Genomic DNA, 27374 nt, shown 5'->3' on the forward strand with positions numbered 1-27374 from the left:
TCTGTACTCTTCCTCGACGAGGGGATTAGTGCTGAAATTGACCTTGCTGGGTCGAATTTGGGGTAGTGTGGATGCAATTAGACAGTGTTGGCCTCCTGGAGCTATTCCAGAGTGCTCCATTGTGACCGCTCTGGACAGCACTCTCAACTCAGATGCACTGGCCAGATAGACAAGAAAAGGCCTGCGAACTTTTGAATTTCATTTCCTGTTTGGCCATCGTAGCGAGCTCAGAGGTGACCGTGCAGATCTCATCAGCAGAGGTGACCGTGGAGTCCCAGAATAGCAAAAGAGCTCCAGCATGGACTGAACAGGAGGTACTGGATCTGATCACTGTATGGGGAGAGGAATCTGTGCTATCAGAACTCCATTCCAAAAGATGAAATGCCCAAATATTTGAAAAAAATCTAAGGGCATGAAGGACAGAGGCTATAACAGGAACCCAGAGCAGTGCTGCATGAAACTTAAGGAGCTCAGGCAAGCCTACCAAAGAACCAGAGAGGCAACGGCTTTTAAACATCCAAATGCATATTTTATCACCATTCTGCACTTGCTCAGCCTGTAGTTGGACAGCTCCTGACTACTGTCCAGGGTGCCTGTGTATGACTTCATGAGCCATGGCATTAAGGGGTAGGCTGGGTGCCCAAGGATAACTATAGGGATTTCAACATCCCCAACAGTTGTCTGCCATTGCTTTCACGGAGGGAGGGGTGACTGATGACATGGATTACAGGGTTGGCTTACAGGGAATTAAAATCAACAAAGGGGGCGGGTTTGCATCAAGGAGAAACGCACACAACTGTCACACCAAAGCCTGGCCAGTCATGAAACTGGTTTTCAAAGCCTCTGTGATGCGCAGCGCGCCTTGCAGTGCTCTTCTATTCGCAAACAGCCTAGTCAGCAAACAGCGCCAGCGAGCTTTTAAACATCCAAAGGCACATTCTACCACCATTCTGCACTTGCCCAGCCTATAGTTAAACTGCTCCTTACTACTGTCCAGGCTTCATGAGCCATGGGAACAAGGGGTAGGCTGGGGTGCTGCCAGCTGGGAGAGCAGCCTGAAGCAGAAGCCTCCAGCTCGCATAATATTCCAGGCAGGACTGAATCTCCATGAGACGAAACTTAAAGAAGAGACCACTCATCGAGGTCTGCCAGGAGCACCCATGTCTGCCCAGGCAGCCCTGACCGACCTCACCGAGGTTGGCCAGGAGATGACGATGACAGCAGTCGTACTGCACCATCTGCTACCGCGAAGGCAAGGAGCCACTGCTGTCTAGCAATGCAGTACCACATCTGCCAGCAGCAACCAGGAGACGTATGGTGACAGTGAGCTGAGCGGGCTCCATGCTTGCCATGGTATGTCGTCTGCACAGGTAACCTAGGAAAAAAGGCGAGAAATGATTGTTTGCCGTTGCTTTCACGGAGGGAGGGGGGCCTGATGACATGTACCCAAAACCACCCGTGACAATGTTTTTGCCCCATCAGGCATTAGAAGCTCAACACAGAATTCCAATGGGCAGTGGAGACTGCAGGAACTGTGGGATAGCTACCCACAGTGCAACACTCCGAAAGTCGACATTAGCCTCAGTACTGTGGACGCACTCTGCCAACTTAATGTGCTTAGTGGGGACACACACAATCGACTGTATAAAATCTATTTCTAAGAAAAAAAAAATTGTCCTAATTTCATATTGTAGACATACCCTTAGAGGTGGCGCCACACCTCTAATATATTTGGTCTGCCTCCAAGGCTGTATGGAGTCCCAGTCTTATGGATCTATGGTCCTCTTTACTCCAAGAAAGGAAATTTTCAGGTAAGACATGGATACTTTTTTTAAAATCGATTTTTTTATTAAGAAACAGCGCAACCACATCTTAGTAGAAGGCGTTCCCACTGCAGAGCACCTACTCTGGCTCGTAGTTCCAAGGCTCTTCCTTTCCTGGTGACCCATAGCAGGTCCCTTAGCAGGAGAGTCAGCAAAGAAGCACTAATGTTTTCCTTCCTTCTCCTCTCCTGCAGTTTTGAACTGCTCTTTAGCATGGCCAACTCTGCTCATAGTAGCTCATACTGAACCTCCCTTAAGGGACTTGCAACCACTTGTTTTGGTGCAGAGAAGCACGTCCCAGGGAGACATTTACGCCTGTAAGGAGGGGCATGTGCCTCTCCCCTTCTGACAGGGTGGGAGGCTGTGCCTCCTTGCTGTTTCTCAAGCAGAGTGTAGCTCCAAGCTGGTGAGTCCACCTGGTGATTAATCCAAGTAGTAGTTAGTCCCTCTGCCCAATCCCTCAATCAGGGCAGTGAGCAGTTAGCAAGCCTGGCCGACAATCAGCCCTGGCCTTTAATTAGTCTTTCTGCCCCAGTCCCTCAATCAGGGTAATTCGCACTTTATAGCTCAGGCTGAGTTCGTGCAATACAGCCCAGCAGTTCAAGGTGGGGAATTAGCTCTTAACTGGAAGCAACAGTAAATTCACCTGGCACCCTAGCTCCGACAGGCACCAGACCAATTCAGGCCTCTTGGCCTCTGAGTGGGGAAGTGGTCACTCTCCACAGGTGGGGTACCAGGGGTAGGGGGATGCAGGCCCTCCCACTCCACTGCGTCCCAGCCCAGAACCATATTAGTGGTGGGGTAGTTCACCATTAGGTCAGCCCACAATACACTGGCCAGTTCACAATAATTCCACAGTCAAACTCTATTCGGCGTCCCTGGGCTCCTTCCTACCCTCCCCAGTTTGAGGCACCTGGGCTCCAGGTTCATCCTCAGCCTCTCTGGGGTAAACAGCCAATGGCAGCCCCAGCAGTTCATCAGCGTTGCTGGTCTCCGACAATTCTGGTAAATCCGCTGGTCAGGCAGCCGTCTCCTTCAGCTCCAGGTCTCGGCAGCAAGGAAGAGACGTCCTGCTCCTCTGGCAGCCCTCTCCCTACTGAGCTAGGAGGCTGGCCTTTTACAGTCCAGCTTCCTGTCCCACCCCTCTGCTTCCGGCGGGATGGCCACAGGTGGCCTAGTTGTGCCCACCAGGGGGCGAGCTCGGGTCTTTCCCCTTCTGACAGGGCGGGAGGCCGTGTCTCCTCACTACAGTGCCTGGGGAGCAGACAGATAAAGGAAACCAGTTATAACCAGTAAATGGAATAAAATTGTTCAGACTACCTTTTTTTGGTGTTTGTTACAGGATTAACTTGGCTATGAAATTAAGTCCTGGTGTTTTGATGGCAGTTATAAGAGGCCTGAAAAAACCATAGAATTTGAGGTGGGGGAGGGACGGTGTGGAAATAAGACTGAGAGATTTTAAATGAGCCTGAATTCTGAAAACTAACTGAAGGGAGTATGAAAATTACCTAGTAAATTCAAGTTTATGCTCCTCACTGAAACAAACAGGTTTGGCAGGGACTTAGTGTTTATAGATTTAAACCTGCTGTGTGTAAAAACTCAACTTTAACTGGTGGTACTCCACAAAGGAACCTCCATAATTAAAGCCATCACCCCTGACTTCTTTAGTATATCACATATTAAATGTAGATGTGGCTGTTGCATACTGTGGGCTAATTATTTTATACTCAACTCCATTGTGATTGACTCTTCTTCTGTTTCTACAATGAACAGTGTGAAATATCAGAAATCATTACTCTTGCAGTATTGCTATTTACTCTAGCCCACTCTTCACTAGATTCTTCCTTTGTCTAGCTGATTGGTCTGTTTTTGTCTAATATAGACTATAAACTCTTCAGGGTAGGGATCACGTCTCTCTAAACTCAAAACACCATCTCAAACATTACCAAAATGTTTATGATGAGCTGGGTTCCAAACTCTAAGGTAAAGGATTATCTTTTTCATTTATTTGATGTTCTTTTTTTAACTTCTGTGGCTTGTATTATTGATTCTAAATATTTTAATTTTTAAAATATCTCCACCTTCTAAGTAGTCATTGTTTCAGCTGTAATGTGTGTTGTCCTGAAAGCTGTTTTATCTTTAGATTCCTCTTACCATAAAGCTTGAGGTGTGCCAGTGTTTTTTAAAAAGAGTGACATCAGAAGAGAAATTTCAAAGATCTATTCTCCATTCACTCTGACTTTCTGCTGTGAGCTGTTTTTTAAAGTGGGAAGAATATTGATTAAAGATTTTTTTAATTTGTTTTATTCCAAATAACCAAACTTATTTGTCATGCTATTAAGATATTATTGGAATTCTTAGGTTTTAGTAACACAATTTCTTGCGATTAAGACCAAGAGCTGGGGGATGAAGGGAAGAGACGGGATTGGGACAGGAACAGGTTTTGAGAGGACAGGGCAAAAGGGGTCACGTTTGAGGGCAGAGGTATGCAGAAGAGCGTGTGCCCACTAGAGCACACTGAACACCTTATAATTTCCTCAACAAATGAGGTAGGGTTTTACAGACAAGTCTCCTTCACTGCACGAAGCTGATTGATTCCCAGAGCGGCTCCATTCAGTGCACTGAATGAGACAGGGTCCTGTGAAAAAATAGCATATGATACAAGTTTTAATTACATGATCATAATGCATATGCACAAGGGTCCTGAATTAAGGTGATTCTCTGAGTAGCTTCTCTATGGGTGCTCCATTTCAGTATGAGATTTTTGTCAGCTGTGTCCATGGATCTACACCTGTGCTCTAGATATCCTCTTGCTCTGGTAGGAGGGTGTATGTGGGGAGGGAAAGGCAGAGCTGCTGCCAGTTCATACTCAATTGCCTGTGACTTGAGATGGAACACCAGAGTCTCCTTTGTTCCCTGTAAGCTGTGTGCTTGCGTGGCCGCCCAGGAGAAATTCAAATGCTGCCCAGCTGATTAGCAGAGCGCACACAGCTGGCAGCATGTGTTCAGGTGCCCCTCGTCCCATGCCAGAGTTTATGCTCCTTTCTATTTTCCTCATTAGGATTTAACTTCCACTTTTTAAAGGATGTCTTTTTGCCTCTCACTGCTTCTTATACTTTGTTGTTTAGCCATGGTGGCTCTTTTTTTGGTTCTCTCTGTTTTTTAATTTGGGGTATACACTTAAGTTGAGCCTCTATTATGGTGTCTGTAAAAAGTTTCCATGCAGCTTGCAGGGATTTTACTTTTGGTGTTGTACCTTTTAATTTCTGTTTAATTAACCTCTTCATTTTTGGGTAGTTCCCCTTTCTGAAATTAAATGTTCCAGTGTTGGGCCACTGTGGTGTTTTCCCCACCACAGGGATGTTAAATTTAATTATATTATGGTCACTATTACCAAGCAGTCCAGCTATATTCACCTCTTGGACCTGATTCTGTGCTCCATTTAGGAATAAATCAAGAATTGCCTCTCCTCTTGTGGGTTCCAGGACTGGCTGCTCCAAGCAGCAGTCATTTAAGTTGTCAAGAAACTTTATCTCTGCATCCTTTCCTGAGGTGATATGTACCCAGTCAATATGGGGATAGCTGAAATCCCCCATTATTATTGAATTTTTTATTTTAATAGCCTCTCTAATCTCCCTGAGCATTTCACAGTCACTATCACCATCCTGGACAGGTGGTCTGTAATATATCCCTACTGCTATATTCTTATTATTCAAGCATAGAATTGCTATCCATAGAGAGTCTATGGTACAGTTTGGTTCATTTAAGATTTTTACTTCATTTGATTCTACGCTTTCTTTCAACCTTATAGATTCTTTCACAAAGGTTTTCTACTTTCCCATTCCAGCCTCCCTCCCTTGAGATGCACTCTGAAGAAGCAGCATCCTGACAACCCTGGCAAGGGCATCCTTCCTTTATGGCCCACCTCAGTGAGCTTTTTGGAATCGATGGGCTCCTTATGGCGCCCAGCTCTACCAAGTTTCATAAGGGGACATGTCAAAAGCAACATCTGCTTTTATGTTTATCAGGTCTATTCAAACAGCATATATCCAAGAATCACTTCCATAGTCCAGTTATGGAAAACATACAGCTAAAAATGGGGAACTCGTTCTTGGTTTTTTTGTGAAAGAATCTATAAGGGTCAAAGCCCCTTCCTTCCTATCGCAAAATAAAGTTCTGACAATTATTAATAGAAGGTATAGGCTCCCTCTAGTGGCTAATTTGTCTTTTGAATATTAAATATTGTCCTCTTTTAGTTTTGAGAGACAGATTCTAATGCAGCTAGTCATCATGCAGGCAGGTGCTTTGTAAGCTGCTTCACATGTCTAGTCTCATCCTTTTTTCATTTGCAGACCCCTACAAATTTTTGAATTTAGGTGCCTACTTCTTTGGAAATTTTTGAATGGAGGTGCAGACCTCTTTGGAAATCTATTGTCTGTATATATAATTGAATTCTGTTGAGTCAGTTTTCAGGCTAAGTCTTTCACGGACATATTCCGCAGACCCCCAGAGGTCCACAGACCACAGGTTGAGAACCATCGTGATAGTGCATGTCAGTCCTGACATGAAATGCAGATGCTGCTGTAGTCTTGGTCTGAATATGCTAAATTAGCCTATTGTGTTATGCACAAATACTTGGGCAATAGTTTTAAGTCATTGTACATATGACCTAAACTAGAATTTAAAGGCTATTCTATAAAAACACACTAACAAATCTTTTCTTCAGTGATGCGCCATGAACTTAGCATTCATAGTTTTATGAAGAGACATTTGAGGTCTAAAGAGATGCAATAAAATGTGTGCCTTGAATACATATAAGGTTCATAGAGAGTGGGGGATTTTTTTCAACATTTGTATGTCAAGAAACAGACAGGAAGCAATAAATCTGGACAAACTGAAGCTTTGTAAGTGTATTAAAGCTGGTATAGCTAATGTAAATATAACTTTCCTCAGTGTTGTACAAGCCCATCACTGGCTCATCTAGAGAGACTAGAGCTCTTGCCCAGTTGTGGGCTAATTGGGAAAGGGGAACTGCGGTTTTGTCTCTGGAGGCTGGGGAAGCAGAGCAGCCAAGGCACCTTTTTCAGGAGGGAGCAGAGCAGCTGGAGCCCACACGTTTTTCACAAGATGGGAAGGTGAGGTAAGGAGTGTAGAGCTTCCCTGGAGCTGCAGCTCTTTCCACCAGCTGGGGGTGGAGTGTGGTGTAGAGAACCCTGGTACAGGACTTTCTGTACTCTGCAGAGAAGTAAGGCCCAGCATTAATTGATTAATGCAAGCTCCTCCCTCCTGCCACAATCAATTACTCTTATTCAGGTGGAGGCAGAATTGATTGGTGGTTAAACTGATTTTTGAGTTGGCTAGGTTTTAGAGTTGAGTTACGAAGGAGGGAAGATGATTTGGTGTAAGTTAGGCTTAGTTTTTGTGGGGGCAATGCAGGTTTATTTTTTATTTTTTTCCCACCCAAAGTAGCAGGCTTAGTTGTTGGGTCAGTGGGTATTGGAAATTCTTAACGTTAAATCACAACGAATAATTGTATTTCAAGATAAAGCATAAAAGTTGATTTGCAGAAGCATAAAGAGCCTAATAGTTGCCTTGTATGACTCTACCACTTAAAATTCTGTATCTGCCCGATACTATTTTTCACCTATTTATATAGTCGTAAATACAGCATCAAAACAATCAACATCTGATCTTTTTATCATGAAGAAAATCATGTTGCTTCGTAGAAAAGCCATGTCGGGACATCATTTTATGCCTTGGTCAAGATCTTAGTATCCTGCAGACTCTCATTGTCAATACTAAATAGATTATTTATGCCATAAGCACTTACAGAAAAACAGAGGATGTCAGCAGAGCTAGATAATATTGGATGCCGTGTAGTGGATTTGGGTAGAGTATTAAAATGTATTGCAAGGAATGTCAGCCCATATTAGTATCTGAAGGAGTGAAATCACTTATGTAGTTTTAATAAGTGGCTTTTATTGTGACTGGCACTTTGTGTGCACACAATGTGATATGTGTTGTAAGCAACACCAACTATGCATATTAACATAACTGTGCAAGTGAAATAAAAAAAATCCAATTGCTTGGTGCTCTGTATTTGTGTAGTCTGAACTTGGAGCCTTTTACAGAGGAGGTTAGATTTCAACAGAATGTTTTATTTGTGCTCTAGGCTGAGTGTCTCAGCATTTAGAAAACAATGGTTTATTTTAATTAATCTAAAGGAAACTGTAGTGGCACGTGTTTTCTATTGTTAGCAAAATATGTACAGAAAATGTGTAAAGCATTTGTGTGACAGAATAGGAGAGGGCAACTACATTTGGGGAAAAGGCAATTCTTTAATAATGAAAAGTGAGTTTCTTCAATGTTAAACGTTAGTCCACATTGACTTTTTGGGGGAATGACTACCTGTAAAATGCTCTGAGGCATAATGATCGGATTAGATTCATGACTGGTGGAAGAATGTGTCCTCCAAAATTCATCTTTCTTTAACAGTGATTCTTGCTCTTCTGAACATAGTTCAAATGATTAATAAACTGGAGTTGAGGAATGAACTTTGTGCCATTGCATACTGACAGGAACTTTCACCTTCCTCTGGAACAGAGAGCTGGGATCTGTTAAGATCAGAGTATGTCCCACATGATCGGTTTCCTGTGAGTTAGGCATTGGTGCCCTACAAACTGGCAAACATTTTGACTTTCAACAAGATGCTAACTTTGATTTTGTTTGTTTGTTTTGCAGTGATCCTATTCTGCATGGCAGCCCTAATATTTCCAATAGGATTTTACATCAATGAAGTTGGAGGTCAACCATATAAATTGCCCAACAATACAGTGGTTGGGTCCTCGTATGTACTGTTTGTCTTATCCATTTTCTTTACAATAGTGGGACTTCTATTTGCTGGCAAAGTTTGTTTACCTGGCTGATGAATATCTGAACTTCATGAGTTTGTTTCGGAGGAGAGCAAGATATCAGAGTTGCATTCTCAGGAGAAAGCCTAGATCAGACTATCAAATGCTTACTGAAAAGAGGAATGCTTTGACTTGTTCTCACTATGCACTTTGGATTAAAAAAGAAAGAGAGAGAGAGCCTTTCCCATAACCAAATACAGACATCGTTGACTAATCTCCTGAGCATATTAATGCAGTCAGGTCTGCACTGTGATAGGGACTAGTGAAGAAGAATGCTTTACACTGAGAAGCATATTGCCCCATGTTACTGTATCTGTTTTTAACGTCTAACAATTTGAAAATCAAAGTATTTATGAACCTTGTGGTAGACCAGAGGGTTTCAAAGGAGTTCAAGTGAGGCTGGCCTCACAATTTAGGAGATTAGCATTTTACATCTTCTTTCTGATGGGCAAAGTCTTTGGCACCAAAATGAATCCATCTTGCATTACTGCACCAAGAAGCCAATAGATCAAAATATGTTCTTTACAATGCATGTAACAACAAAAATGACATACATCCCCCTTCAGCTGTAGAAAAACACTAAAACTTTGTTTTTGGGGGGGGCGGGGAGGGCTTTATATTTATATACATACACACTATATGATGCAGTATACTGTGTGTGTGTGTGTACGTACACACACACACACACACACACAGTTCCTGGAAGATAACTCAGATAACAAAGATAACTTTGCTAGCAGAACACTGTGGTGTGCAAAACTAGAACTCAATAGAAAAAAGCCATTTCTCTGAAGGCCACATAGCTGAGAGTCTTCAGTTTACCTCATTCTTTGTAGCAGCCCTTGATTTTAACAGGTTTTTGTAATAGGTACAAACAATCCCATGCCTTTCTAGGTGCAATTTTAAGTTAAGCTAAAATTCTTTGTATGGTAATTTATTTGTATATGAGGGTAGAAGGTGAGATCACAGACCTTAAAGTTAAAATCCTAATTTTGGGAAACTGACACTATTTAAATTATTAGCAACTGTTGTACAGGGAGTCTCTTTTCTACTGCTTTGTTTGTTACATTAACAATGAATTTATTTATACATGTTCAAGCACAGCAATTTACCATAGGTAAATTTCTCTAATGCATATAACATTCAGTGTTTTAGGTCAACCGGTAAAAAAAACTATTCTGTAGTAAAGTTCGATGAATTTATTTTCACTTGTGAGTATTAAGTTAATTCATCTTCTTTACCAAAAAAGAGCAATATAACTGTTTTTAATGTCCATATGCCTTGTTTACTAAAGCTGAAGATAAGTGTGGGCATAAGGACCATCTGAATTCAGAGTGTAAGTTTTCCCCTGAAATCAACATTCTTTAAATACAAGAGCTGTATAAACCTTGGATCCATGGATAGTGCTGTATAGTTCAATATTCACTTAAAATCTGACCTTTATTAGCACAAAACTTTGATTGATGTGCCAGGAAGCTTGCTTGCAGGATCAAGCCCTTATTCCCCAGTTAATATTTAATTTTTTTGTGGGGAAGTATTGACAAACGTATCTCTTGACAACAAAGTGTCTGCCCAAATGTACTTATGAAAAGAGCTGCATTACTTAAACTTATGCTTTTATAAGGCATAAGTGAAACAGTGCATTTTTCTGTAAGAATGATGATTATATTGCTTCTGAAATGTATTTATAGTTATTTTGGAAAAAACAGCTATTATGGCAGAAACAAGTGTTAGAAATGAGATACCTTATACAATTATATTGAACTGTATGCCATTAGAAGTATATTAGTGAGGAAAAATTACCTGATTGATGTATTGGATCATTTTCTCTTGGTTGTAGAAAAATCTCTTATCAGTTCACTCACAGGCTGAAGGAAACTTTCACATTAAAGTCTCTTTAAATTTTTCTGAAGTATAAGAATATACAGCCAGATTCTCATCTGGAACTGCTAGTTCAGATTTGATTGGTTTTTAATTCAGATTCTGATCTTGCCGTCATAGCTGCACAGGCAATCCAGAGCTTCACTAATATCAATGGAGCTCTGTATATGGATGCAATCTGGGTAGATCCAATTGCAGGACAGGGGTCTAAATGTTTTCAGCAGTGTTATAAGACTGGTGGTATAGCCTGATATAAAGTGTTAACAATGAATCATAGCTCACTAATTAATTTGATAAGCTAATAGCTTTTTTTTCCTCTCAGAAATGTCAGTCTTATTGTAAATAGTTCCAAACAATATTTTAACTGGATCACCGACATGGGGGCGGGGGAAGAGTTTCTCAGCTGCTAAGAATTTTCCCCCATGTTTACTTATTTCAATTAGTGACATCTTGTATAATAATAATCATCATTTAAGCTTATATTTAAAATGTATTACCATTTAATTAAAAAAAAAACTTATCATGAAGCATATCCAGTCCATGAATGGGTGGCTAGAACCTTAGCGGGTTAGCCAATGCTATGACTCATTGAAAGACAGTATCGCTTCAGCTAGCAGGCTGTTTTAGTTAATATTTGGGCATTTAAGTCTACAACTAGATGGATCCATTTGCATTAAAAATGTCCCTGTAAGTGAAAAGAGACAGCTGTCAATAGTTGCTTTTTAATAAGGTCACTAAGTACTATATAGTACAGTATTAATTTATAGCAGAAAATCATATCTTGTAAACTGTATATAAAACACTGTTCTATGGTGCAATCATTTGTCAAATTTATGTCTGTTACTTTTGTTTTAAAGTTGTGTGCATTCTTTTCATACCTAAGAGCATCACTGTAAAATCTGCTGAATACTATTTATAGGTTTTATTTGCACAAGGATTAGTTTTTAAACTACAGGAAGTTCCTGTTGAACATGCCTAAACATCTGTAGACTTTCAACTCATTAAAGCAAATGTTTCAGTATGAATCTTCTCCAAAGGTAATAATCCATGTTACATGTTGTTGTTTACGTAAACTTTTCAGACTCTGCCAGCCATTTTATATATTTTGAAGGACGGTTTATTCTATTATAGGTCACAGCACACTCTTGTGTAGTCTTCATTTCATTATCACCTGAAAGGTTTAATGTCACAGCATAATGCAATTTATGTATGCATTTTGTAGTTTTATCTGTTAACCTCAAGTCCTAATCAGAAACTTAAAATATTTTAAAAAGGAAAATTGTAAATGTGTCTGTATAACGCTTCTTGAAGACAGAAGGAATAACTCACTAGAAGCTTTTTTAGTTTCTCTGTTGGGCAGTGTGATTCTCTGAAAGCATTTACAAACCCATTCACCATTTGACTTCCATTGCTGAGCCTCTAGGCATTTAACAACTGGTCCAAAATGCTGGTATTGTGTAACAACTCTAGACTTAATCCTGCTCCTGCCTTTACTCAAGCAGAACTCTCTCTTTGGGTTCGTTTCAATGGGCGTTTCTCTTGAGTGACACGCTCAGCTGCAGGATTAGCCCCCCCCCCCCCCCCCCCCGACTCCATGGACCGGTACTGCTGTTTCAGAGCCTCTGTGTAAGCATTGCAGCCCATCCCTGGACATGCCCATTCACCGGGAAGCCTGGCTACACTCCAGGCTGCCCTCTGCAAACGGTGCGAAGGATGGAAAAGATGAAGGCAAGCGGTGTCTGCCACTCGCTCGTCCGGCCTCGGCGTTCCCGGGCGGCGGGAAAAGCCGCGTTGCAGCGGTCTCCTCCCCCAGCCCAGGACACTCTTCAGGCGCTGAGGGCCAGGCACCTGCCACTACGGACTGTGCAAACGAACAGACTTTTCTTCACTTGTATTTTTGTTATCGAGCAAGTTTATCAAAATAAAGTGTCTACGACAGGCCTGGCCCCGTCTGCACTGATTGCGAGGCGCGCCTGCTGCAGCCCCCGCCGGAGGCGGCCCTGGAGAGCCGCCCCCTGCCCGCCCCGGCTGGGCTGGGCAGCGGCATAGCAGGCCTCCTACGCGCCCACCCCGGCCGGCTTGCAGCGCCGCCCCCTCGGACCGTACCACTTCCTGGCATGGGGGGGGGGGAGAAGGACACCGATCCCCTTCCGGGCGGGGAATAGTTCCTCCCGTTTCTATTAGCGACGCGGTAACACACGGCTGGGCCGGAGGCCGCTACTCCCCTGCCGAGTGCCGGCTGCCCCGCTCCGGCCGCGTGGGGGGTGGGGGGCTCGAACGGGCTCGCGCCTGCCGGCCGAGGTTCAAATACTTCAGCCCCCTGCGGCTGCGCAGCTCCCGAGTCCCTTCAGAGGCGCCTGGGCTTCCCCGGGCCGGACCCGGCGCCTTTTGAGCGCCCTCCGCTCCCGCTGACGGCGCTGAGGGTGTCAGGCCCCTGCGGCTCGGGTCTTTGCTCAGAAGAAGGAGATGTCAGCTCAGATCTAATGCAGAGTCAGTGGCGTGCATGGCTGCAAAGTAACTGACCGTTAAATTGTATGAAGGGTGGGCGTGGCTGTGAGGGTCCCAGGATAGGAGAGAGAGAAGGTGAGTAATAAGGGAATATCTGTTGGTGAGAGAGACACAAGCTTCCCAGCTCCTCTTCAGGGCTGGGAAATTTACTCACAGCTAAATACAAGGTGGAACAGAGAGTTTAGCATAAGTAGTTAACACATTTCAAGGGACCATTCAAGGTGAAGTGGCCCATTAACACCTGTCCCTGATCATAGGGAAGAAAGGAAGGGGAGAATTAGCTGGTCGGGGGTTCTTAGTAGGTTATTTTACCCACGAAAGCTTATGCCCAAATAAATCTGTGGTGCCACCGCATTCCTTGTTGTTTTTATAGATTGTTATAATAAGCATAAGTAGCTACTGGATTTATGGTTTATCAATCTGTTCCAACTTTGTATTAAGTTACAACATGCCGAGTAAGTTTCCCAGACCTGAAGAAGAGCTCTGTGTAAGCTTGTCTCTTTCACCAACAGAAGTTGGTCAAATAAAAGATGTTACCTCACCCAACTTGTCTCGAGTAGCTAAATTGCCATTATTATTGAAGTACACGGGACAGTCCAACCAAAAGATAAACCCAAAGTACACATGGCTAGTGTGCTGCCTTGGGTGTCTGGTGACATACAAGACATTTTAAAAATTGCATTTGTGCTTCATACTGGCAGGGTACCCTTGGTGAATGACTTCTAGCAAAATGGTTTCCAAGTATATTATGTAATAATAATAAACAATAACTTCCACTTTTTTAAATTTTCTTGATCACAGGCGATGCATGCAATGTAATTAAGTATACGGTTTCTCTCGATTTGTATCTATGGGACTATAAGGAAAGTGATATCTTGTATCAAGCATTTATATATAGCTTTTATTCTTGATATTCTAAACTTCCCCTCTTTAATGCTATGTCTCTTTTTTTTAAAGAAGGGTAAGTCTTTGGTCATAATACAATGGATGCACAAACCAGAAAAATGGCTCAGTTATTGGACAATGATCAGTTCTTGGAAAAAGTAGGGTAAGGATGTTGTTGCAAAATCCTTAGGGGAAATGCTTAAATGGAAATGAAATATACATCTCTGGTGATGCAAACTACATTTTTCGATGCATATGTATATTGGGATACTTAAAATGGAGCATAAGAGTTCTTAGTTGTTCAACAGATACCAGAATGTTTAATTCTTATGGGTAATGATGAACAGTTTTATAAATGGACTATTTGACAGTGCAACAGCACTCTCAGTGATGCAAACAACTGCCCAATTTTTGAAATGCCTTATTTTGTAGGGTAAGCACGGGATCTGACACAGTTCCGGTGAAAGGCCGACCATCCTGGCATGATATTACAATAACAGATTTGGAGCCTGATAACGGATTACTGGTTACACACATCAACCAGACACAAGACCTGCTGGTAAGCAAATATGCAGTAATTCCTCAGATGATGTATACTTGCATTAAATTTATAGAAGGGAATACATGAGGAGATAGAAAATTAATTTTCTATCACTATTACCTATGCAGTCACAAAAAAGAACACAGTAATTGTTATCACTAAAGCCACAATGAATATAGGCAACTTTTCTTGAGGAGATCTGTGTACCAGCAGGTATATCTCTTGAGGCTAAGTTGCCTGAGAGCCTGTAAGTAAGGTAAAATTATAAATGTTTAGATCCATGAACTTTTTGTTCATGTTAAATTTTCATTCCCCCCCACACACACCCAAATTCCCCAACTTTGAAATCAATGAATCAGGCTAAGGAAATTTAAGTCTTCCTGTCCTTCTATAAAATACATAATGAACTTCTTCCATGTTGAGCTCTTTATTTTCTATCCCCTCTCTGCCCTCCTATCCATTCTCCGTCACCATTGACAAAATCATTAATCTTTCCATCGCTCAAGCCCACAATCTTGGTGTTTCCAGGACTCCTTCCTCTCACTTTCCCCCCACGTCCAAGCTATGTCTGATTCCTTCTGCCTTTTTTCTCCACAACATCTCTAAAATCTGGCTTTCTCTTTCCATCTCTTATTAAAGCTCTCATTGTATCTAATCTTGGTTACTGCAGCATCCTCTTCTCTAACATCCACATCACTCTTCTCAAATCTGTTCAAAGAGCTGCTGTTAAAATTATTTTCTTTGTCCGTTGTTCTGATCATGTTATGTCCTCACCTCTAAATCCCTCCACTGATGATTCTTCTCCCCCCACATGTAAAATTTAAGCTTCTTATCCAATGTTTCAAAGCCATGCATAACTAATTATGTACCTTTGTCTTGTTTTGAATTGTCCCCCTAGCCCTCTACTCCACCAGCAATGCCAGCTTCACCCACCCATTGTTTAGTTTCTTCAATAAACATCTCCATGCCTTCTTCCACACTATACCCATGCATGGAATGCGCTTGCTCAGCTCATTGACAAGGGCTCTACTCTCTCTGCATTAAAATCCCTCCTAAAGACCCAATTCTACTGTGATGTTTATAGGGAAATTGGTAGACTTATAAGTATACATTCCAGAAGTAATTAAAATGATCTGCCTTTTTAATTTAAAATCCTGTTAACCTTATTGTGGTGACATGGCCAATCACCACCTTGACCACTCTACTAATTAGTTGTACTCCTTACTCTTACACCCTCTGTTTAGATTGTGAGCTCCTTAAGGCAGGCACCATTACTTCTTCTCTGACTAGAAAATGCCTTGCACATTGTGGTACTACTGGAAGCAAACAAGTTTTCCATTTTCCTTATTGAGATTTGTACAGATATGATCATTACCAGCCCTATGAACTGTCCAGTGTCTGAAATAATATAGGTTCTTCAGTTAATGGCAGTCTCTGGACCAGCTAGATCAACCATTATAATAATTGTTTTCATTTACATGCTGCTGCTTTTATCAGCTGTTCCTGTGTTGTCTTAAATTCACAAAATAAGATTATTCTGACTGAAATTTCCACCTACCGTTATGCTCCGTGATGTGCTTTTTCCCATGTTGCTGGGTTTATATTGAGAAGGAAATGAGAGCAAATACTATCGAGTATCTAATTTTCTGTATTTTAGGTATCAACTTTCATGAGTATCAGTGCTTTACATCAGCAAATGTATATATTATACACAATAAAATCAGCTCCAGTGTCCTTAATGGTTATTCTCTTCTCCATGTAGCAATAGAACTCTTGCATTTTCCTACCTTTTTGTTGGTTATTTCTTAAAACATAATAAAGAAAAGAAAGAGAGGAATAGCTTATGGTTCTTTTTGATTCTATGGATAATTAAGCTATTATGAAACAGGAAAATGAAGAGGGACCATGACCTCTAGTGGCATCACATTGATTTATTTGTTGAATTACATGTACAGTAGATGCTTGTTTGCAGCAACACCTTGTAAGTGCAACTACTGCTTACGAGCAACATTTCCCCGGAGAACAGTTTCCATACTGTGAATTGTTGACACTCCCAATAACAGCAACAGCTGCTTAGGAGCAACATAGCAAAAGGGCACTAATATGTTGCTACTAATAAGTGTCTAATGTATTATGTTCCAAGAGGAAATAACAGACTATAATGCCTATTGAAACTATGTAGCAGGCACCTTCTTTGGCGTCTGCTATAATACACTCCAGGCAGCATTCCTTCTGTTCCAGATCCCTACTTGCTGCAAGCAGATATGTGTCAGTGGTTAAATGACTAAATAATACCTCTTTCCTGCCATCCCTCAGCACTGGCTACGTTTGAACAAGACTTGCTGTTTCCTAGCACTATCTTTAACTTTTCTCCTGGTTCTGATCTACAGAGAGTGCAAAAGAGGAAAATGCGATCCAGTGAGGTGCAAACCACAGAAGAATGGCTAAGAAACCACAGTTTAGAATCCATGCAATTAACATTAGAAGAGCTCCTAAAGAAAGGCAATGTTGTTTTGTGAGTACAATGCCATCCCTTCTTAATCAATCAGTTTGCTTATATTAGTCATGTTAAATATATACTTCGTTCTAGGAATGCAAGAAATGCCACAGAACAGATAGAGTTTGCTGCCAAGACAGTTGTTAATTTTGAATCCAAGCTGTCTGAGTAAGTATATAATATGTGCTACAGTTTCAAAGTACAAGAGTGATTTCCTTCCTCCAAACTTAGATAGTTGTAAAATGAGTTTTTTTTCATATCTGATGTTGGGCTGGGTCAACCCCGGAGATGCAACAAATGAAACATAAACAGCAACTTTGAAAGCTTCCCACATGCTGCCTTTCTAGTGTACCTCAGTACTGAAAGGCAATCTTGAGGGAATACGGGTTTGCTCGGTGTCCATGAGAACCCCCGGTGGTGGTGGTTTTTGTGATGATACCTGTCAAGTAGGATCTTAACAATCAGCTCATCTCAGAGAGTTTCTTAATATCTGTCAGCTGAGTAATGACTTTTATTTGCTATTGGCCTGGATTTGTTTCAGACTGATGACCTAACAGTGAAAGGCTGTATAGCCTAGGCCTGGTATGCTAAAAAAAGTGTGTGTGTTTCGGGGAGGGAGGAAGAAACCTTTTTTGAGGTTTGAGGTGTGAGCTTTTTCTACATAAACCTCTGCTCTTTTACAGTTTATAATCAACAAGAACAGCAGTAAAGTCACTAAAATTGTGAGACAAACCCCCAAAATCAAGGACATTTACGTTTAAAGAACAGGTCTGATAAATATGCTCAGTATACTGCAGAATAATATTACAGTAATCCTCTCAATCTTCCATAAATACATCTGTCTGCTAGTTCCTAGGTCTACTGCCATGTATCAGATACAGAGACCCAGATTCTTCAGGATGCCCCTTTTCAGGACTCACTATCTGTGTATTGTGAATGAGCTGCCTGCAAAGTTTTGGTAAAAAATAATTAAAAATAGGCTTGCATTCCAGGGAAGTAAAGAGCTTTTTCATAAAAATCCCTTCTTTTAACTTTTTCTCAGTTCTAAAACCATGAGCATGGTGTTGAAATGCAAGTTATTTAAAAGTAATTCTGAAACAGTTTGTTCTAGGGCTGGGACAGCAAATGCTAAGTTTCACCCCAATTATAAATCCTTTAAATTCGGTTACATAATTAAAAAAGATTTGTAATAGAATCACCAAAACATTTTTCAACACTGATAAATTTGCTCCTTTTGTCCCACAATCAAGAGACTATCGTTTAAAAAAAATCAGTTTGTATGGTTTGGATTAAATAAATCTCCAGCCAATAAGCTAAATAGATAGGATGAATTGACTTGACTTTTGGCTGAACTTTCCTTTATCTATACACACATATCACACACTTTAGCCAAACACAACTAATTAAAGAGCATTCTGCTGATCTTATTTTTTTTCCAGGCAATTAGATATTTAAATAATTAAACAAGTTCAGAGGAAGAAGTATTAAAATAATTAACACTGCAGCCACTAGTGCTGTATCACAATTGAGAACGCTGTAAATAGAATATTTGTAAAAGATGGTTGTGCTTCTGATGGAAAACTTGGCCGATGATAAAAACAGATCTGAACTTAAATTGACGTACCATTCAAGAGAATACATTATTGAAATGTGTGCACTGTATTTTGTCAGAGCAATTGAACTTTATCACCAGCGAATTCAGTGGCTGTTGGAGGACAGCAGAAAGGTAATGTTAACTTTTTAATATGCTTTTAAAGGGGAACCTGCATATGGTGTTAAAGGATAAATTAACTCTTTAATAGTTGTCTAGAATCCCACCCAGAAAGCTTTTTTGTATTTTTCCCATATTGTGAGTAACTAGAGCACAATGGAGCAATATTTTGTCTTCTCAATTGATTGATGTTTCATTTAAGATATTTTATGAGCCTTTATTCAGATGGCTGTTTTACTTTTTAAACATATTCCCTAACTTTCTGACTGTTACCTCCAAAAATTATATAAGCAGGGATTGCACATTGGCAGTATCCAAAAAGCTAGCACCCTTGACTGGCCTGATGGGTGAGTAGGGTGACCAGATATCCCATTTTTAAAGGGACAGCCCCGTTTTGGGGGACTTTTTCTTATATAGGCGCCTATTACCTCCCATCCCTTGTCCAGTTTTTTCACAGTTGCTATCTGGTCACCCTAATGGGATACTATGGAACTGAAAAAGCAGCAAAGAGTTCTGTGGCACCTTATAGACTAACAAACGTATTAGAGCATGAGCTATCGTGGGTGAATACCCACTTTGTCAGATGCATCTAGTGGAAATTTCCAGAGGCAGGTATAAATATGCAAGCAAGAATCAGGCTAGGGATAACAAGGTTAGTTCAATCAGGGAGGATGAGGCTCTCTTCTAGCAGTTGAGATGTGAACACCAAGGGAGGAGAAACTGCTTTGCCGTTGGCTAGCCATTCACAGTCTCTGTTTAATCCTGAGCTGCTGGTGTCAAATTTGCAGATGAACTGAAGCTCAGCAGTTTCTCTTTGAAGTCTGGTCCTGAAGTTTTTTTGCTGCAGGATGGCTACCTTTAAATTTGCTATTGTGTGTCCAGGGAGACTGAAGTGTTCTCCTACAGGTTTTTGTATATTGCCATTCCTAATATCTGATTTGTGTTCATTTAAAATGAGTAACCCTTCATTTTCTCAAGTAACAAACATGTCATCTTGGGGTAGAGGGAGTATTGCCCAGTCAGAACAGAAGCTAGAATTCAAAACTCCTATCTCTTTCTCTTTGCTCTGTCCTTGTCTCTTTTTTTTATGCTTAAAAAGTAACAGTGACAATAAATATGTAATATTTTAAATGAAAATGGCAGCATAAAGAGGTACATACTGAAATTTAAAGTTAGATCAGCACAAAATATTTAAATGAACATTTCATATGTTTAGGTGTTCGGCCTTATAAAAGGGAACAAAGTTGGACTCCTGGTTGATGTATCTGATATAAGTTGCGGACCTCGACTATTTGAGTTCCAGAAAGACCTTTTGGTAAATAATTCTGAAAGAGACTCTGACTCTTAAAGTAAGTTAAATGAGACTCTCTGAGTGCAGGGGAGAAAGTAAGTGTAATAATCACTTGTTTACATATTACTCTAAGTATGAACAGTTAATTTTCTGGAGGTGTATAGATTTACCTTAATCACTTTTAAAGTGTAAATTATTTGTTTAATATCGAGATTCAAAAATTTTAAGCATCTGCTACAATAATAAAAATTGAAGACCTGATTTCAAATATTAATCAGCCTCAGACATATGTGCTTCCAAAGCATCTGCTTCAGCAGCGGTTCTCAACCAGAGGTCCGGGAGCCCCTAGGGGGCTGCCAAGCAGGGCTAGTGTTAGACTTCATGGGGCCAAGGTCAGAAAGCTGAAGCCTCGCAGTGTGGGGCTGAAGCCCAGGGCTCCCAGACCTGCCATCTGGAGCTGAAGCTGAAGCCTGAGCAACTTAGCTTTGTGGGGACCCCTGTGGCATGCGGACCTGGGGCAGTTGCCCTGCTTGCTACCGCCTAATCCTGGCCCTGGCTTTAATATGTAGAAAAACAGTTGTTGTGACACTGGTGGACTGTGGAGTTTTTATACATGTTGGGGGGAGGCCTCAGAAAGAAAAAGGTTAAGAACCCCTGTGCTAGAGTAATGTACATAATAGAAATAAAGTTCATAGTACCAGAGAGCCAAGTTGTACATTCAGTACTATGCCTATAAAGAATAGGATGCAGTTGTGCTTATGTACTTCGATGCAGCAAAGTGTGCTTTTTGTTGGGTCAGGACCTCGCTGACTTAGTCTCTTCTCCAACTTCCAAAAGAAACAAAATTGTGTTTTTCTGCTGTTCTTTATTTTTACGAAGTGTTTCTAGTGGGGATTATTAAAAGTAGACACTATAATCTCACAATAACAATTCTATTTTCTGTTTTTGAAGTTTTCTCTGTACAATCTTTCTTCATATACTAGTGAAGGTTACTTAAAATTGATTGGCACCTACTTCTTTGTTAATTCGTGCAGCATAATTAAAGATACACTCTCCAGTTGACAGGGGCCTAGAATGCCCTAACTAAGGGATAGCCCTAGAAGTGAAAGCTACTTTTATCTGGCAACCTATCATAGCTGCTTCATTCTTTTTCAGTTGCTCGTATGATCACAGCTCAATAGGTGCTTTCTGAATCAATAGCATTTCTCTCTCATTTGCTTGCCTATTAAAGGGTGCTGATGAAATTAACACAGTATGTATTTTCCTCATTTAACTGACTGAATGGGAATACTATGTCAGCATGGTGCACAAGGACTAGGTTAAGTTGCTGTATCTCAGTATGCCAAACTAAAACTAAATATGTGTCACTTCCGTTCTGAGCCTAGTTTTCCTCTATCATAGCTCAGAATACTACAGTCTGAACTGACATTAGCAAATCGCAATTTTTTTTCTTGTACGTGATAACTCCAGTGATAGCAGGGATATTAACTCACTAACATTTTTTATTAAGTGTCTAATAGATGAACAGCTGTGTTATAAGAAGCAATTATATTTCCTCTCCTTTGGTACTGAGATTTCATCTCTATGGGAGAATCCAACAAACATCAATGTGCGCGTGTAAGTATGTTTCCTAGTTTATAACAATGGGTTTTCAAACACTGCCTCCTTTTAATTAGGAGCAGTTTTGTTCTTTTAATGAATTGTAGCTGTAGTTTTATGTCTTCAGTGATTTTCCAGAAAAAATACAGAAATGAATTGTGCGTGCAATGCAAGTGAGTCTGCTCATTCATACAGGTAAATCACACAGGAGATCTTAGCCATCAACCACGGGGTATGTGTTCTTGATGCTGAATAAAAAGGCCATATACTGTTTAAGTGTACAATAACTTTTTTAATTTTCTGTCTTCCTAGCCTAGATGAAGCAAGACAGTGGGTGCAGGAGCTGCAACCCAGTGGAGGCTGCAATTTTCTGAAAGCTTTAAAGAAGGTCCTTACAATGAGGGAACTGAATTCATTGGTTCTTATTGTAGGAAGCTGGTAGGTCCTCTATCTAAACTGGCAATAACCGTTAACTTGCATACAGAATTAAATGCTTCAAACTTATACTTTCCACCTAATTGTAAATTAGACTAGATTTTTATCTTTTAAAGAGATATTATTGACATCCCCCTTTCTTCAGTTCTTCCCTTATTTACATGTGTGCTATTTTTTCTATTTTAACCCTTATTACTTGCTAATCCTGTCCGTAACAATATGAAAATAGTTTTCCCTTCCAAATTTGTCCTCTTGTTGATTAATAGACTGTCTAACATAGTATTATGTCAATAAAAATCCATTAGCATCACTGAAGATTTCAGTGGGAATGTGCATGGCTCTGGAATTACTCATTGACTTCTGTAAAGTAGCATTGTGTGTTCATACTAATCTGCTTTCTGTGATCATGAGCAGTGGAGCTGATGGAATGGTTTAAAAAACAGAATCCATAATGCTTTGGCCAGCAGCCAGTATTGAGCTGACACAAATTTTGGACTTAAATTCCGCAGTCCATGGTGTCTATTTTAAAGTTTGCACAATTTAAATGAATGAATACAAGAAAAGGATAATATATAAAGGACTCTGTTGAGTGCACAGGTAACCAACGTGGACTAATTCCATTATATTTACTTATTAAATTTATTTTAAAGGTTCATTGAGGAGACTGTTGGCTTTGCTAAAGTGACATTTGGGGTAGTCAGGATCCAAATTCCATTTTGACTGAGCCACCAACACTTAGGAGATTCAAACAAAGGTTTCCAGATTTGGCTCAGGTCTGATTTATTTTGGTTTTGCAGTAGTCCCACAACAGCAGAGAAGGGGTTAAGGAGAACTTGTGGGCCCAGCTAGCCCCATCCTGCTATGCCTGCAGCCAGTGCCAAGCCTGGAGGGGAGTTAAAAGGAGGGAGCCTGGCACAGTTCAGGCCTGACTGGCCAGGAAAGAAGATGGAGCTCTCTGCCTGAAGGGAGTTTTGCCTGCAGAGTTGCATAGAGCGGGGCCTGCTAATTGGAGCAGCAGCTGGGAGGAGAAGTTAGACTCTAGGGAGCGAACCACACACGAGTAAGAGACTGTTTGTTTGGCAACCAAACCCAAAGGAAAGGGCCTGGACACCCCATGGAAAGAATGGCAGATGGCCCAATGTTGAGTTGGATTTGCTTTTTGTTTCAGAACATTTTGGAGCTATACTTCTCCCACCCCCGACCCTCCCCTGGAAGGGGATAGGACTGAAGGGATAGTTAGCCAGTGGGCCAAAGCCTGCCTCGGGGTGCCTGGAAGTTCCACAGTGGGGTGCTCCCCCAACCACACCAGTACACACAATCAGAGTTATGGTTGCGCTGTAACTTTCTGTTTTACAGGGTGTGCATCTCAGTGTCTTGCCATTTTTAAAACTCTCTTTTTTTCTAAACATGTTATGGAGAATTTGAACCAACGGTCAGGCACTAATTCATATGTGTATGGAATGATGATGATTTTTAGGAAATTTGAGGAAACTGGAGTACTGGAAAAGCCTGATTCCTTCCCTCTCCCCCATCCCCAACACACACACAGTACATACACGTTTCTCCCTGCTGGTGCTTGAGCAGGAACATTATGACATCAGCCATGCATCACTCTCTCACTCCAGTTTATTTGGGTTGTCATGACAATGGCTGTCTTGGATAACTGGTTTACCTCAGACTCCCATAATATTCTTACAAAGAAGAGTCCCAGGCAGAGTTGTAAGGAAAGCACACTGAGTTTGAATACACTTCTGGTGTTCCCCTTTCTGGGGAAAGTTGTACTATTTCTTCTCTTACTGCTTGTTCCATTCCTCAGAAAGGATTATATGAAAACAAGATGCAAAAGTCAGCTCCTTTTCATGTAGATTGTTTATCTGCTTCTTATAAATTGGGGGGGTGGGGGGTGGCTTTCTGAATGTTTACCTTTAAAAAAGGGAGAAATTGTAGCTGAGAGTCCCTAATCAGTTTTCTGGTACAATTTAGAAGTTTTAGTAAAATTGAAGTTGCATTTAAAAAAAGTTAAGTTTGAATACAGTTTAATTAAACTACTTTCAATGTCAACATGCTATTGAGTGGTGAAATATGGAGCTTCACAATGATCATTAGCAATAAAAATGGTAGTCTGAGGTAAACTCATTGAAGACAAGCTATGTGTAAGCACTTTATTAATTAAATAGCACAGATATAAAAGATTTTATTTCTATTAAAGAACTAAGGAAATTCAAAGACAAAAAAATCATTTAAAGTTGCTCTAATAAATTAAACTACAAAAAATTAGGAAATACAAAGTTAAGGCTTAAGAACATTAAAAGTTTGCAAAGTCAAGCACTCTCAAATTAGGAAATGCCAGAATGAACATTGCCCAGGCAGACCCAGTTTGGACCCTTTGTGTATATGCATTATGATACAGCCTTTAATTACATGCGGAAGTGAATACATGTGAAAATGTTGTTGTATGTGGCTTGCCCAGCATCACACAGGAACTAGTAAACCAAGCATATTTGATCCAGAAGTCATTACAGACAAATATGGAATCCTATGAAACTATTTTAGAACTTGCTTTTCAGAGTAGAACCACACTAGAGGAACTGTTAAAAATGGAGCAGATACACAAATGTATGAAAAGTTACAAAATGGCAGGTACCCCTTTTTGGCTAATGCTTAAACTATGTTCCTGCAATTTGATATTTCTCCTCCACCCCTGCCACATGCACATCAGTTTTATCAGCATGACCTTTTCTACTCTTTGGTTGATGGAATTGTGGATGTCATTTTTCATCAGCCCTGATCAGTCTTCGGAAATATTGTGTGACTATATTCAGCAATGTACCTTGGGGAGAAAGCTTCTGATACACACCATTACATATGAGTGTAGCAGTCATGTTCCTCCTGTAAGTAATCATTCTTTGTATGTGTCTTAAAAATGACCTGTCATTTGTTTCCTTTTAAGCTGTAGTTAAGATATTTTGTACATTAACAGATTTACAGAAGTGTTAAATTAAATATTTGAAAACATATTGTGGGACCTCAAATAGTGAGTTCTGTGAAATATTTCCCCTTTAGAAGGAAGAGGTTTAACTATGGCATTTTAATACAGAGGTGAAGCCTATCTGTGACCAATCTTGTCACCTGTTATCAATCTCTTCAAGCTATGTTAGTTGTTTTCCTATTCCTAAGTATAACAGCCTAGAAAAGATTACAGCATCTTAAAATTGTTTGCAGCCCTTGCTACACACAGCTAAGGGTGCTACTCTGTTCATTTTAGAGAACCGATTAGCACAAGAAATCCTATACATTGGGATGCCCAACTCTTAAGTAACTTTTCTTCTCTTCATATACGTAGGCTGTTTTAAAGAACCTTGCGGAAGTTGTTGGAGGCCGTTATCACTGCTATTCTTCAAAGAATGAGGTAGGTTTAGGCTAGCAGTACACAGAACAAGTTTTTCTTTTGTTTGTTTGATTTGTTTATTTTCATGCAGTCATTCTTGGTGAAATAGGTTCTCATCTTTGTAGCAATTTATAGTAAAAAGAATTGGTAACTAACGTCTTTGTTCAGGAAAGCACTTAACAGCTTGCTTAAAATTAAATATATTCCTAAATGCTTTCAAGAATCAGGAATGCTCTCCTAAGGGTGCAGGAGACTTCTGCAGATACAGTGGGACCAGGAACAGGGCTGCGGCTGCGGGGGGAATGACACCGACAAGGGTAAGGGGGCCAAGGCCGGAGCTGCAGCTGGGGGTGGGTCTGGGACCGGACCGCAATGGGGCCTGGCAGTGGGGTCTGAGGCTGGGGACGGGGCCAAAGCAGAGCTAGGGGTGAAGCGGGGCTGGGTGGCGCTCCCTCCCTGCCCCCTGGGGATTGTACTGGCCCTGCTGTGCCCCATGAACGTTCTTCTGTGCCACCCTACGAGGACACACTCCACTGATTGGGGATCACTGGTCTAATTTCTAAGCAGCATGAAAACTATGGGCTTTATCATTGAAGACTAATTCAAATATTTCTTGTTCACTAAATAATGGGAGAAAGTTCTGTACACAATCTTAATAGATACAACTACATTTACTCTGTTCTGCGAGGCAGCATCATTGGTAATGCCATAAAATAACTGATAAACCAGTGTCAGAAGAGGTGGCATTTTGCTTGATGTTTTACTATGAAGCATAGAAAGACAAGGTGGATGAGGTAATATCTTTTATTGGACTAACTTCTGTTAGTGAGAGAGACAAGTTTTCAAGCCACACACAGCTGAAGAAGAGCTCTGTGCATCTCAAAAGCTTGTCTCTCTCGCCAACAGAAGTTGGTCCAATAAAAGATATTACCTTACCCATATTGTCTCTCTAAAAACTTGGGACCGACACAGCTACAACTACACTGAATACAACATAGGAATTATAGACTCCTTTTGACCATTTTTTCCTCCTCTTGTTGCATAACAGAATTACGATAGTAGTGATGTTTATCTGCTACTTTGTGAATCCCAAAAAGCTAAGAACGTTCTCAGCAGCATCAAAGAAATTTTCCAGGGAAGGATTGGTGATTCAGTTATTGGTAGAGTACAAGATGTAAGTACAGTATTTGTTTTGTTTTCAGGTAATCTTTGTATAGCACAGACATGCAGAACTCTGTATTAATTATCAGAATAGGGAAAACATACTATACTAACAGAACACAATGATAAATTTAAATGCTATTTACTGGCTGTACTTTGTAAGATCAGATAAATACTAACAAATGATAAGGGAAAGCTTTGAATGGATCCTCAATGGATTCATTCTAGGTACGATTATTTTGGTAAACTGAAATACTTACCAAAAAAGAGAGCAGCAGGGAAAATATTTTTTTAAACATAGGGTGTGGCCATAATGGACACCAAAACAAATGCTGGCCTACCTAAAAGCTAGCCTCATTAACTTTTATTTCCATTTCCAAACTCCCCATGCCCTTGGTGAAGTTGGGAAAAAGAAAAAGGATATTTTCCTGGGCCTTTCTCTCCTTCTGTAAAGCACCTGAAGAATTTTCTGCACTGCTTTATTCAGATGGAAATGCCTCTTGATCACATCTTTCTGTTGGCTTTGATTTGCGTAGAAGGAGCTATGTTGTCTTTTATTCCACATCTTTTTCTTTGCCACATACACCAGCCATCATGTACTTGCTGGGGGCCTGACAACCTAGAAACAGTTTAATAACTCATCTGTGCTTACCAACCTTAATGTAAACGAGCTTAACAGCTCTCTTTTTTTTAAAATTTAGATGCATAGAAGATTTTTTTTTTAAAAACAACAAAGTAAGCTT

At 40.6% G+C, this 27374-nt stretch overlaps 2 protein-coding genes across 5 annotated transcripts in view; both read left to right on the forward strand.

The window, feature by feature from the left end:
• The window catches only part of MOSMO (modulator of smoothened), a 51379-nt gene extending 39485 nt beyond the window's left edge, over positions 1-11894 (forward strand). The window contains exon 3 of the mRNA XM_044981131.1: positions 8565-11894. Coding sequence (XP_044837066.1) covers positions 8565-8749 — 185 coding nt within the window. The 3' untranslated portion in view covers positions 8750-11894. The remainder of the gene's footprint in view (positions 1-8564) is intronic.
• Positions 11895-12911: 1017 nt separating this feature from the next.
• VWA3A (von Willebrand factor A domain containing 3A) overlaps positions 12912-27374 on the forward strand; it is a 65157-nt gene continuing 50694 nt past the window's right edge. For 2 of the 4 annotated variants that reach the window (XM_044980897.1, XM_044980900.1), the window contains exons 1-12: positions 12912-13198; positions 14081-14171; positions 14441-14567; positions 16940-17064; positions 17140-17214; positions 18718-18772; positions 19974-20072; positions 21559-21665; positions 21960-22085; positions 24865-24973; positions 25426-25491; positions 26519-26644. In XM_044980897.1, coding sequence (XP_044836832.1) covers positions 14107-14171; positions 14441-14567; positions 16940-17064; positions 17140-17214; positions 18718-18772; positions 19974-20072; positions 21559-21665; positions 21960-22085; positions 24865-24973; positions 25426-25491; positions 26519-26644 — 1080 coding nt within the window. In that variant the 5' untranslated portion in view covers positions 12912-13198; positions 14081-14106. The remainder of the gene's footprint in view (positions 13199-14080; positions 14172-14440; positions 14568-16939; positions 17065-17139; positions 17215-18717; positions 18773-19973; positions 20073-21558; positions 21666-21959; positions 22086-24864; positions 24974-25425; positions 25492-26518; positions 26645-27374) is intronic. The other 2 variants (XM_044980898.1, XM_044980899.1) reach the window with 2 other exon arrangements.

Source organism: Mauremys mutica, chromosome 11 (genome assembly GCF_020497125.1).
Source record: "Mauremys mutica isolate MM-2020 ecotype Southern chromosome 11, ASM2049712v1, whole genome shotgun sequence".
Lineage (NCBI taxonomy): Eukaryota > Metazoa > Chordata > Testudines > Geoemydidae > Mauremys > Mauremys mutica.